Source organism: Pan troglodytes, chromosome 12 (genome assembly GCF_028858775.2).
Source record: "Pan troglodytes isolate AG18354 chromosome 12, NHGRI_mPanTro3-v2.0_pri, whole genome shotgun sequence".
NCBI classification, from domain to species: Eukaryota; Metazoa; Chordata; class Mammalia; order Primates; family Hominidae; genus Pan; species Pan troglodytes.
Window position 1 is genome coordinate 17,563,531 of NC_072410.2, and position 12,689 is coordinate 17,576,219.

At 46.7% G+C, this 12,689-nt stretch overlaps 1 protein-coding gene across 4 annotated transcripts in view; it reads left to right on the top strand.

Moving 5' to 3' along the window:
• TGFBRAP1 (transforming growth factor beta receptor associated protein 1) overlaps positions 1–12,689 on the top strand; it is a 78,935-nt gene that overhangs the window by 58,943 nt on the left and 7,303 nt on the right. For 3 of the 4 annotated variants that reach the window (XM_063788923.1, XM_009443018.5, XM_063788922.1), the window contains exons 11-12: positions 1,358–1,791; positions 3,504–6,581. In XM_063788923.1, coding sequence (XP_063644993.1) covers positions 1,358–1,791; positions 3,504–3,680 — 611 coding nt within the window. In that variant the 3' untranslated portion in view covers positions 3,681–6,581. Of the gene's footprint in view, positions 1–1,357; positions 1,792–3,503; positions 6,582–12,689 lie in introns of those variants that run through there. The other variant, XM_009443019.5, reaches the window with a different exon arrangement.

Consider the following 12,689-nt stretch of genomic DNA (forward strand, 5'->3'; position numbering starts at 1 on the left):
TGCAGGTAGCACAGGGGAGCTTTCAGGCAATGGGGGTATCCCCCGCGGCACTGTGGGAGGAGCCCTGGAAATCCAAACACTGACTTTGTATCCCTTCTTAGTTAGATGACTTGGGGAAATGTCCGTCTAGGGAAGTTGTAAAAACGATTCCAGCCCAACCTATCCACTCGGGGTGGCTGTGGGAGTCAAATATAAATGAGATGATAGATGTGGAAGTGTAAATCACCACAGTGATCTTTTCTTAACTGTCTTTGTACCTCACCCAGGGTCTTAACTATGGCAGCCACTTAGTAATTATTTGTTGGCCTTCCACTGTGAGGATGAAGGCGTTGCGTATTGTGGCTTCTGTGTCTAGTGCTATAAGGGATGTACCTTGCAGGGCCAGCCCTTGGCTACACAGGTAGCAATGTCTGCCATGTTCTTCAGGCCTAAGCGACAGCCAAGATTCAAATGCCTATAATTTGATTATTAGTCTTGACCCTAAACTAGGGGTTGTCCTCATAATATTTCTTCACAGTAGGAAGAGATCTTATAATCTCTTGAGGATGTAAAAACAGATGAGCCTCACTTCTGGTCCTTAGAGACTCAGAGTTTAATTGCAATGCAGATAAGGGCTGGTGCAGTTCTAGACGGGCTGGGGTGGGAAGTTACAGATGGGGTTACAGATGGGGTAGGAAGCAAGGTGACTTTGCCAGTGAGACACAGCCCACTAAGGGTGGGGCCTTGGTCAGGAATGACGCTTTGGGTTATGTCATTTTCCTTAGGACCTGGAAGCTTAATTGCAGGTGAAACAAACAAAAAATCCTATTATTGGCAACCTTCTGTTGAGTAATGTAGAGATGGATTTTGAATAATATGAGCTCATATTCCATTCAATGAAATCTACTTTAAATTGGAATAAAGGGGTTCAGCACATCTTTTGGGGGGAAGTAGTATTTGTTAGGAGTTTAGGGGACATAGTGTCCTTCTATTTTAGTCAAAAGATACTGTCCTGGGAGGATAGGAGCGATGATGGAGTGACTGGAGACCTGGAAGGCTGATACTCACTGAGCCACTGGGCCTTTCTGTAGTTGTGGTTCATTTGTTCTTTTCATCCTCTGAACACTGGAGAAAGGAATTATTCTGTGGTCCAGCTATACTTTTGAGTAGAGTCTGCCTTCTGTTTTACTAACACCTGGATTCACAGTGTGAAAATGCAAGAAAACCTACCCTCAGTCATCTGGGTGGCAGCATTTGGCATTGTGAGGGAGCCAGGTTGACTTTTCCCCTCCTGAAGCCCAGAGCAGCAAGGAGGCCAGTCGCTGGGCGGGTGGCCGGCGAGCCCCTTTCTTTCTGAGCTGCGGGTTCTGTCTTGCAGAGAGGCTGCAGGGAGCTGGCCTGCCCATGGAGAGCGCCATCCTGCACGGGAAGCTGGGCGAGCATGAGAAGGCGCTGCATATCCTGGTGCACGAGCTGCAGGACTTCGCAGCGGCCGAGGACTACTGCCTGTGGTGCTCCGAGGGCCGCGACCCACCCCACCGCCAGCAACTCTTTCACACGCTGCTGGCCATCTACCTGCATGCTGGCCCCACTGCCCACGAGCTGGCCGTGGCTGCCGTGGACCTGCTGAACCGCCACGCCACCGAATTTGATGCAGCCCAGGTGCTGCAGATGCTGCCTGACACCTGGTCAGTGCAGCTCCTCTGCCCATTCCTGATGGGGGCCATGAGGGACAGCATCCATGCCAGGAGGACCGTGCAGGTGGCTCTCGGCCTGGCCAGGTCCGAAAACTTAATCTACACCTACGATAAGGTAAGTGCTGGCCCCCACGAGCTGCTTCCTGGTCAGTCAACATTGTACTGAAGGTAGATTTTACTGATGGAAAAATAGTCTTTGTCGGTTTTTCTTTTTTCTGTCTCTATGACTATAACACATCAATATCTGATCCTACTCATAGAAACTGAGGTCTGTGTGAGCAGAGGCAGAGGCTGGGCTGGTAGGTGTAACATCGGTGTAGTTTTTCTCCCCTTTTGGACGCTGGTGATTAAGAGAGTCTGTAGGGAGGAGAGCAGCATCAGAATATCAGGTGCTTACCCAGCATGTGCTGTGTGCCAGGCACTGACCTAGGCATTTTATATCATGCTTGCATTTTGTCATCATGACAGTTTTATGCAATATTTACTGTCAGCATCTCCATTTCACAGGAGAGGAAACTGAGGCAGAGAGCAGTCGCATGCTCAGGAAATGGGCGTGCCCAGAGCTGCCTCCCAGGCCAGTTGAGAACCCCACATTCTTCGTCCCCACACTGTACTCCCCTTCGGGAGACTTCTTTCTTGTGGGCCTAAATTCCACATGGCTGGCAGAGTCTTCTTTCCAGAGCGGGTATCCGACGTGTTCCCCTCCCACTTAGAAGCCTTTGCTGACGCTCCCTGTCCTGGAAGATGCAGTCCCACCTCCTTCAGCATATCCCTCCCCACCTCTCTCTGCTTCCCAGCTCATGTCCTGGCTTTAGCACAACCTTCCAGATGTGATTTGGTATTTCATACTTTGTTGCTTTTGTAAATGCTGTACCCACTGCCTGAGATATTCTTACCTTTTTCTTTGTCCCCAGCAAATGCCCAGTCAAAATTTAGCCTTTATTTTTTTCCCTTGGTGAAGCCATCTCATACCTCTTAAGTAGAGTAATCACCTTCTCTTTCACCCACTTTTACTTGGTGTTCGCATTCACAGCTGTTACCCTGTACTATTAGAGTTTGGGTTCTTTGAGGACAGGGAACTTCATTTCTTTATCTCAGTGTCTGTAGGGCTAAGCCTGCCATGTCGAAGGCATCTAATCCGTGTTTGTGGAATGACTGATGCAACTAAGGAGTGCAGGATGAATCGCTAAGTTGCTGCTTGATCCTGCCAATAGACCAACCTGCCTCGGTTGACACGAGTGAATTGTGTAGAAAAACTTTATAACTTTCAGAACTCAAGTCCTGTTGATCAGACAGGGACCGATGGCATTAAGTCTCAGTTTCACCAGTTACCTCTAAGGAAACGGAAGGGTGTCTCCCAGGACCAACCAGGAATATGCCACTTGTTAGCTGTGTAACTTTGACTACATCCCTTATTTGTTTGTGCTTTACTTTTCTTATTTGCAAATGAGAGAACCCTGGAGTTACACTATTATATGGTCTCATTCAGCATTGACATTCATGACTTTCTAACAGGCCTTGCTTGAAATGATCAGAGCCAGAGAATGTTGGAGAGAGGATCTTAAGTAGAAATGCCTCAGCCAGACAAGCAACAATTACTTTTGTGAAATAAGAAAAGCAATTGTGTAACTTTCTTCCTTGTCCAGTTACTAAGGATGGTTTTATTTACACCTTTAGCATTTCATTTCAAGAAGTTGATATTAAAGAAATCCTCATCGTAATAATAACCCATGGAGTAATGCATGTCAACTCTGCAAAACTAGAACGTAGCCACTTTAAATATACTTAACACATGACAGCATTCTCAGTCTTGGTTTCTTCTTGCAGATGAAGTTGAAAGGAAGCTCAATCCGACTCTCAGACAAAAAGCTTTGTCAGATATGCCAAAATCCCTTTTGTGAGCCTGTGTTTGTTAGATACCCAAATGGTGGTCTTGTGCACACCCACTGTGCTGCCAGCAGACACACAAACCCCAGCTCATCCAGTCCTGGCACTCGGACTTGAAAAGCTTGGCCCAAGGGTGCGAGGGGAACTCCAAGTTCTTTCTGAGCCTGCTGGACATGAAGAGCACATGACCACCATGCTCTGTGTCAGCCAGGACGAAGGGAGACATCTGGGTGCCAGGGAGCCTTCCGTCCATACGCAACAAGGACTCCTCACTGCTGACCAGGCTCTATGAATGTACATGGAAAACCCCTAAAAATCCCCAAAACAGAAACATACAAGAGTTCACCTGTCCAGGTACATGGTAATCCAAGACAGAGGTCTACTTTGAAAAAAAAAAAAAGGGGAGTCTTCCTCATGCAGTCCAGACCCAGGTGGGGGATCCCTCACCACCCCCACACTCCAACCTTTAGACTCATGTTTGCACTGGAAACGTGGCTTCACCATGGCTGGCGACAAAGTCCTCTCTTGCCTGGGTGAGTGGCGAGGGCACAGAGCCTCATGGGGGTCAGCCTTGCCCTCCTGCAGAGACATGTTCTCCATCCACGCCGCTCACTCATGGGCCCATTTCCCAGGGTTACCTCGTGGGCTCTGCCTTTGCCCTCAGAAACGGCTGACCCTGGAGAAGTACCTTTGTTCCTTCTTTCTTCCTCTCCGGCTCTCAGCTCCCAAAAGATTCTGCCTTGTGTACCCAAGCACTCACTCTTGGGTGAACTAATGCTTCTGGCTGCCTAGCAAGTGAAGATCTGTTGAGAAACTGAGAACGCTCCAAGAGAGAAGCTGCTCTCCCCGCCTTGAAGAAGCCGCGGACACGGGAAACCCACGGCGGGCAAGGGCCCAGCTGTGTGCTCCTTTCCTGTCATGGCATCTGCTGATTTGAAACTCCATGATGAACACGTTGAACTAAACATTTTTATTTAAATTTGTATCATGTTCGTAGTTGCTCTCTTGTTGAGAGAGTCATCTGTCCTGTTTGTTAGGGATATTTTTTCTTGTTAAAATGTACCTCCTGTTGAATACTCGGGAAATTCAAAGGGAAGTGTGGTCAGCACACACTGAGCGTTCTTTTCTGGAGAGGCCGGTTTTAGCCTCGCACCTTTAGCAGGACCGACAGCGGGTGGAAGGGCCCGTGTGCTGGACGGGGGTGTCGCCTCCTGGATGGCACACCCTCCCGAGGACATCCAGACAGGCTGTGTCACCCTCCAGCACTTTATGTGCCTGCTCTGAGGTGTCCTGAACACACAGCAACGGCCTCTCCTTCATCACAGGCCAGGGATTCCTTTTGTGTTTCTGTATAACATCGATGACGAGCTGAAGCTGTTGTCACTTCACTGCCCTCTTTGGAATTTCTTCATTGTGCTGACTGATTCTATTAGGGGCTAACAATAAAGGCAGTCTACCCACTACTATCATGCTTGGGAAACAAGCGTCAGCTTGTACATATGACAAGAGAGGACCCTGAATACACCCTCTCTTCATCAGCCCAAGCCTTACTGAGGTGGGATGAAGACCTCATTCTCTGTTCTTTAAAACATGTTTTGTGAACTAATATTGGTCCATGTATTTTTTGTCCTTTTGAGACTCTAAGTGGGTCAAGAAGCAAAAACATCCATGTGTTGTTTGGGGGGAATTGGCACCATTTTTTCCTGACTATGTTTCAATTAACTAAAGAATAAATGATGAAGAAATTCTCCTTGTAGCACAACTGTATGCTGTGTAAATTGGTGTGAGCTCAAAGCCCAGTCATGTGTTTTACCTGTGGGGGACTCTGTTGTAGAATGGTCATATTACTGCATATGTTATCATGACAACTTGTGAGTTTGAGTTTATATTTCTCAAAGAGCAAGTTACCCGTATACGCAACATTGCGCCATTAAAAGCTCTATTTCTCTGTACACAAAATGGGTAAAATCTTGAAAAAGCTTAGCAATTTCTCATTCCTAACACACAGACAGAGTCTCACTCTGTCACCCAGGCTGGAGTGCAGTGGTGCAATCTTGGCTCACTGCAACCTCCACCTCCTGGGTTCAAGCGATTCTCCTGCCTCAGCCTCCCGAGTAGCTGGGACTACAGGTGCATGCCACCACGCCCAGCTAATTTTTGTATTTTTAGTAGAGACAGGGTTTCACCATGTTGGCCAGGATGGTCTCGGTCTCCTGACCTCATGATCTGCCTGCCTCGGCCTCCCAAAGTGCTGGGATTACAGGCGTGAGCCACTGCGCCCAGCCAACACTAGTCATTTTTATTTTTTCACTGAACATTGATCAATACTCTAAAATGTTTGTCATCCTTTAGAATAATGGGAATTAAAGTTGAGCAGTTTTCCATCTCTACCAAATCCTTCACCACAAGCAGCATTCTATTACAGTATGAAGAATTGTCTCATATGTTAAAACTGCACTTTTCTCTAACCTTTCTCTCACTCCTACAAGGTCCTTTTCTCAAATCATATTTCTGAGAGAAATGTATGGTTCTTTCTCGCAGGCCTGCTGATTTGTAACTGTGCCATCGAATAGAGCAATTAGATCCATCCGTCCTTTTTCCCCTCATTAGGTTCAGTGGAACCATTCTGGTTAAAACAGCATGAACTGAACTCAGTTTACATTCATATTCTATGGGCAATACCATTTGGTTTTTGGAACTGTTTATCTGCTGTTCCCTATCAAGTATTAACGTAGGGATGTCACTGAGGCTGCATTGCACTGGGCTGAGTTCAACTGCGACGCTCTCACTGACGCGTGCTTACATGTGCTTCTCACTTCCGGAGCACAGGCAGGTGGCTGCGGGGTCCCAGCTCTGAATGGATGCCCGTGATGCAACTGGGGCAGCCCTCGCTTTTTGCTTGCTCTCCCACAGAAACCTTTGTCCTTGCAACTTTATCCTTTGCCCCAGTTGGGTCCCAGATACACAAAATGTACAAATGTAAACTTGCTCATTTTATTAAAATTCTTTTAGTTCTTTGTTCTTTCTGTAATTTTTTAAAATAAAAATTGCCTTGATGGAGTGATGGTTTTCACTCGCACCATACCTAGTCTAAATAAAGAGTTCTAGAATCTGTACCTTCTTGCTTTTCCTAGCACCTACAGAGGACTTGAGTTGCCAACCCCTTAAATTCTGCTATTGTTTTACCAAATTTTAACGTGTCTGCTTCTGAATTTACCCAATGCATATTTTAGGGTGCTCCTTGACATTGGTTGCCGTCAGATTAATCATGCACTGAGGAATTCAACCAGGGAGATTTCTGATTACTTCTTATCTACTTTACCTTTTAGCCAGATACTCTTAAATAAGGCTGCACTCTTGGATTTCTAACCCTGAGCATATTCAAAGAACATAACTCTTACAAAATCTTACCTTTTAAATTTTGCTTCATCCCCTACATGTTGTTGATGGCAGGTCTTTCAGCTATCCTGTTGAATTTCAGAGCACTTTCTCATGTTCTTTAATTCCAGGTGCTATTCCCACCCTGAAGAAAGGGGTATGTTCACACACATGATAATCCTCTGAGTTTTGTTTTGTTTTTTATGAGATGGAATTTCGCTCTTGTTGCCTATGCTGGAGTGCAATGGTGTGATCTCGGCTCACTGCAACCTCCACCTCCCGGGTCCAAGTGATTCTCCTGCCTCAGCCTCCCGAGTAGCTGGGATTACAGGTGCCTGTCCACCACACCCAGCTAATTTAAAATATATATTTTTTTAATAGAGACAGAGTTTCACCATGTTGGCCAGGCTGGTCTTGAACTCCTGACCTCAGGTGATCCACCTGCCTTGGCCTCCTAAAATGCTGGGATTACAGGCGTGAGTCACCATGCTTGGCCCCCCGAGTATTCTGACCCTATTTCATTTCAGTGGATTGGGGTGAATCCCAAATACGTGTGAATAGAGGCAAGGTGTCATGAACTCACGCATATTTGAAATTGAAGAAGCTGAGGTGCAGTGTGTCAAGCGTGTTTTCTTGGAGTTGGAGGAGGTGCCAAGCTAGATCTGTGGCTCCCACCTGCAGGTCCTCCCACCTGGGGCTTCACCAACCATGAGGAGATAACCAGAACACAGCCCAGGGTGGACTCGCATTGGCTTTTAGATTCCAACCATCGCATTGCGGTTTTTAGAAAATCATAAAGCAGCAGGTGCAATATTCTTTTCTCATTTTTACCTCATTGGTATCTGAAGGCCCATTAGCATATTAGAGAATAAGTAAGAGGGGGCCTTTAGACTTATAAACCTGACTGGAAAGGAAGACATGTAGATTCACACTAACTGCATTGTGAGAATGTTACAACGGCAGATTAGGCTAAGTGGTTGGAGAGAGAGTGTGTAAATTGATGTCCTAAATGTGTCTGTCAGTGAAAGCAAAGACTGGTGTCTGACTCAGTTAAATGGGCTGTGACTCGTGTTAGAGTAATTAGATATTAACTAACACCCCATTTGCTCTTAGCAGATCTGTCAACCTTAGCGTTTGAAATGAAAATGTACAAGAATCTAGACCATATGGACTAGAGGCCCTTTCACCTTCTCAAAAAAGCTAACTGGCTGGAGCACCGTCCAAGGCTTGTTAACAGTTGTTGGGAGATAAGCACTTGAATTAATGAAGCCTACTTTTCCTTAGCTTGCAACTGGGGGAGGGAAACAAATAGCTATCATTCAGCCTGCAGTCCAGAGTCGTAAATTAGTTAAATGAGATCACGTGGCAAGAAGAGCTTGGAAAGCAATGCACGCAACTCAACAGGACAAGCATGACTTGAGAAGTCAAATGTCAGGTGTCGGGAGCGTGGGCCTCTTGGGGCTCTGACACACCTGGCTGTGGTCCTCAGCGAGTCAGGTCACCCAGACTTCTGTGCCTGCTTCAGTCCATTTTTGCATTGCTCTCAATAAATATTCGAGACTGGATAGTTTATAAAGAAAAGGTTTGTTTGGCTCATTGTTCTACAGGCTGTACAGGAAGCGTGGTGCTGGCATCTGCTTCTGGGAAGGCCTCAGGAAGCTTCCAGCCATGGCGGGGGGCCAAGGGGGAGCAGATGCATCACATGGCAAGAGCTGGAGAGAGACAGTGAGGAGGAGGTGCCAGACTCCTTTAAACAGCCAGCTCTCACGTGAACTAACAGAGTGAGAACTCACTCTTTACCACGGGGAGGTAATTTGTGAGGGATTCGTCCCCGGGTTCCAATACCTCCCACTAGGCCCCACCTCCAACACTGGAGGTTAATTTCAGCATGAGATTTGGAGGGCGACACGCATCCAAACCATATCAGTGGCATCGTCCATAGGCAGGAGGTGGAGCTGGGCAGTATCTGAGTTCCCTTCTCGTGTTAACCTTCTGTTCCAAGCAATGGAAGTCAGGGCAGGGTAGCAGTATGGTCTCAGTCTTCATTACCAAAAGATGTCCTATAGGACCAGGGTCTCAGGTGGCCCTTGAAAGCACCCAGCACAGGGACTCATGCACACATCCCACAGATGTGCCCCCACAGGTGTGTCTGAGCACTCCGGAATCTCATTGCATGGTTCCTTGATTTGGAAAGTGACTCTAGCCCACTCTACCCCTCAATCCCGGTTCCAGCTGGACCCAGGAGAGGAGTTGGTCTACACATACCTTTTTTCAAGTGGTTTTCAGTTGCCCCTTTTCCTCCAGCCTCTGCCTTGCCTTGCCTTGCCTGTCCTGTCCTGTCCTTTTTTGAGATGGAGTCTTGCTCTGTCGCCCAGGCTGGAGTGCAGTGGCGTGATCTCGGCTCACTGTAACTTCTACCTCCCGGGTTCAAGCGATTCTCCTGCCTCAGCCTCCCGAGTAGCTGGGACTACTGGTACATGCCATCATGCCCAGTTAATTTTTGTATTTTTAGTAGAGATAGGGTTTCACTATGTTGGCCAGGTTGGTCTTGAACTCCTGACCTTAAGTGATCCTCCTACCTCGGCCTCCCAAAGTGCTGAGATTACAGGCTTGAGCCACTGTGCCCGGCTCCCCTTTCCTTTTCTCATGTGCTCTAGGTTTCACAAGTCCTTCCTCTTTCTCTAGAGAACATTTTCCATTTGTCTTGCTTGAAATATCAGTTTTTCCCTTTCAGAATCCATGTGTGTGCAACGAAGCTGGGGTGGCCAGTCCCCAACCTGACCTCAACAGGAATGTGAGCTAAGATGACGCGATGTGCTTTGAGCTGACTCACCCAGCCCCTGCCTCTGTCTGGTTGCCCACACATGTTTATGATTTACCTCCACAGCAATGCGCATGATAGAACTGGGGTGGTCAGTTGGCCTACCCTCCCTCACTCCCGCCTCTGCAGCCAGCACATTATGGTAAAACCCCACCAACTATTTCCAAACTGGTTTTTAATATGTTGCTGACTTACAGGCAGCTATTGACTGAAGCTCATAAACGAATATAACTGAAATCCTAAACTTACTTTCTTAAGACAGAGTACAGGAGAGCATTTCTCAGTTGTTTACAAGACATAATGATGTACACCTCAAAAGAGATTCAGTTTCTTTGACTTCAGTCGGTTTACAAGAATGTATTCCCTTTATATGAGTAAACATAGTCAGAAACTCAAATTTTATGCCCTCCCCAAAAAAGACAGGTTATCATATTACTGGCCTGGCTATATTTAAGTGCATTTTGCTTGTATGTTAATATTCTTGCCATTTTCATAGTATTTTTTTATTGTGGTAAAATATACATAACATTAAGGTTATCATTCTAACAATTTTTAAGTGTGTAGTTCTGTGGCATAAATACATTTACATTGTTATGCAATCATCATCACCATCCATCTCCAGAACTTTTTGTATCATCCCGAACAGAAACCCTGTCCCCATTAAACATTGACTCCCTGTTTCTCCCTCCCCAGCCCCTGACACCCACCATTCTACTTTCTATCTCTATGAGCTTGACTATTCTAGGTGTCTCATAGAAGTGGAATCACACAGTGTGTGTCCTTTTGTGACTGGCTTATTTCACTTGACATAATGTCCTCAAAGTTCACCCATATTGTAGCATATGTCAGAATTTTCTTCCTTTTTTATGGAGACAGAATCTCACTCTGTCACCCAGGTTGGAGTGCAGTGGCACGATCTCAGTTCACTGCAACCCCCGCCTCCTGGGTTCAAGGGATCCTCCTGCCTCAGCCTCCAAGTAGCTAGGATTACAGGCGCATGCCACCATGCCTGGCTAATTTTTTGTATTTGTGGTAGAGACAAGGTTTCACCACGTTGGCCAGGCTGGTCTCGAACTCCTGACCTCAAGTGATCTGCCCGCCTCAGCCTCCCAAAGTACTGGGATTACAGGCATAAGCCACCATGCCCAGCCATGAATTTTCTTCCTTTTTAACACTGAATAATATTCCACTTCATGATTTTAAAATAGTATAGTCACCAAGAGTGTATGTGCATAGACTCTTTGCATGTATTTTATATAAAATTAGAATTGCTATTTTTTATATTCATATCAACATAGAAAAATATAACCCTATATCAGCCCATCTAACAGTCTTCTGCTTATTGTCCTAATCCCTTCTATTGGGTCCAAACAGACCAACAAGCAGAGCTCATGAATGGTCTAAGGTGGTCCCTTGAAAATGGGTTCAAAATCAGCACAAGGTCTTTGCCAACAAGGAAAGGCACAAAGGTTTCCCCATCCATGATGTGACACTTGTTCATATGCAGAGGTCTGCGTAAAGCTGATTCAGAACGAGATCCAGACTAACTTACAGGAAAATGTGGCCAGAGCCAGGGCAGCTGCTGCCCTGTAGGTCAGAGCAGATGACAGAGTGGCCACCTGCCCTGTGTGTTTCATTAGCAGGTCTCCTAATGAAGGTTTGCACATTTTCCATCTTTTTTCCCAACCCCTCTTCATATAAACCTCTACAACATCTTTTGGGAAGGGAAGGAGGTGTGTCGTGTGCCCAGATCTCTAGTCATGCCCCTTCTTGGATGGTTGCTTCAGCTAGTAGGGTTCCAATTCCTGTTTTTGAGAGGGTCACCACTGCATGACATCTGGAAGTGCAGAGAGCTGCTGAAGCTGATCACAGGACAGTAAGGGGACATTTATCCTCACTATCCTGGGAGGGCAAGAAGTGACTTTGCAGGCAGTATAGACAGCATGCGTGTTTGTGTCTGGGCTTGGGAGGGGAAGGGCTGGTATTCACTTCTCCCTGTGTATCAGTCGGGGCGCAGCGCCTCAGCAAATTAGAACCAGCCTGTTTCCTTGGTCAGGCTCCTTCTCCCACTGCTGTGGTGTCTTGATGCTGTAGATTTCCTAACATATTTCCGCACCTGCATTGCAGGCCAGTGTCCTGGGCGATTCCGAATAGACCACAGCAAAGGTTATGCAATTATAGAGGGAAGGTTGGCTGTCACATCACATCAAACTTGAGAGCCTCCTGTAAACCCATCATTATCTCTGCTCCCATAACTGTAATTTCATGCAACTCAACATTGGAAACATGCAGCGGCAGTGCCAGTTTCCCATCTGTGCTCGATTTGCGCCTACTGGTGTAATTTTCAGGTATCTTGTGTTTACACAAATGCTGGAAAACAAGCTGCTTCTTAAGCAGCAACCGACAGGGAAGGTCAGCTTTTCCCACCGCCATGGCCGTGCCAGGACGCACATTGCAACAGGCAGGGTTCTCCAGAGAAAGAGAACCAATAGGAGAGAGAGAGAGACAGTGCGCGTGCGTGTGTGTGTGTGTGTGTGTGTGTGTGTGTGTGTGTAGGGGTGGGGAGAGAAAGGGCGTGTGATTGAGAGACTGATTTATTGTGAGGAATTGGTTCAGGCCATTCTGGAGGCTGAGAAGTTTCTATGTGCTGCCATCAGCTTCTGGAGACCCAGGAAGACCTGTGACATAATTCAGTCCAAGTCTGAAGGCCTGAGAACCAGGGAGCTGATGGTCTAAATCCCAGTCTAAGGGCAGGAGAAGATGAGAGGAGATATCCCAGCTCAAGCACTGAGCCAAGTTAAGAAAAAAAAAAAAGGCAAATTCCTCCTTCCTCTGCCTTCTGTTCTATTCAGGCCCTCAGTGGATTGGATGATGCCCACACATAGGGAAGGGTAGATCTTTCCTGAGGCCACCAACCCCAAAGCTAA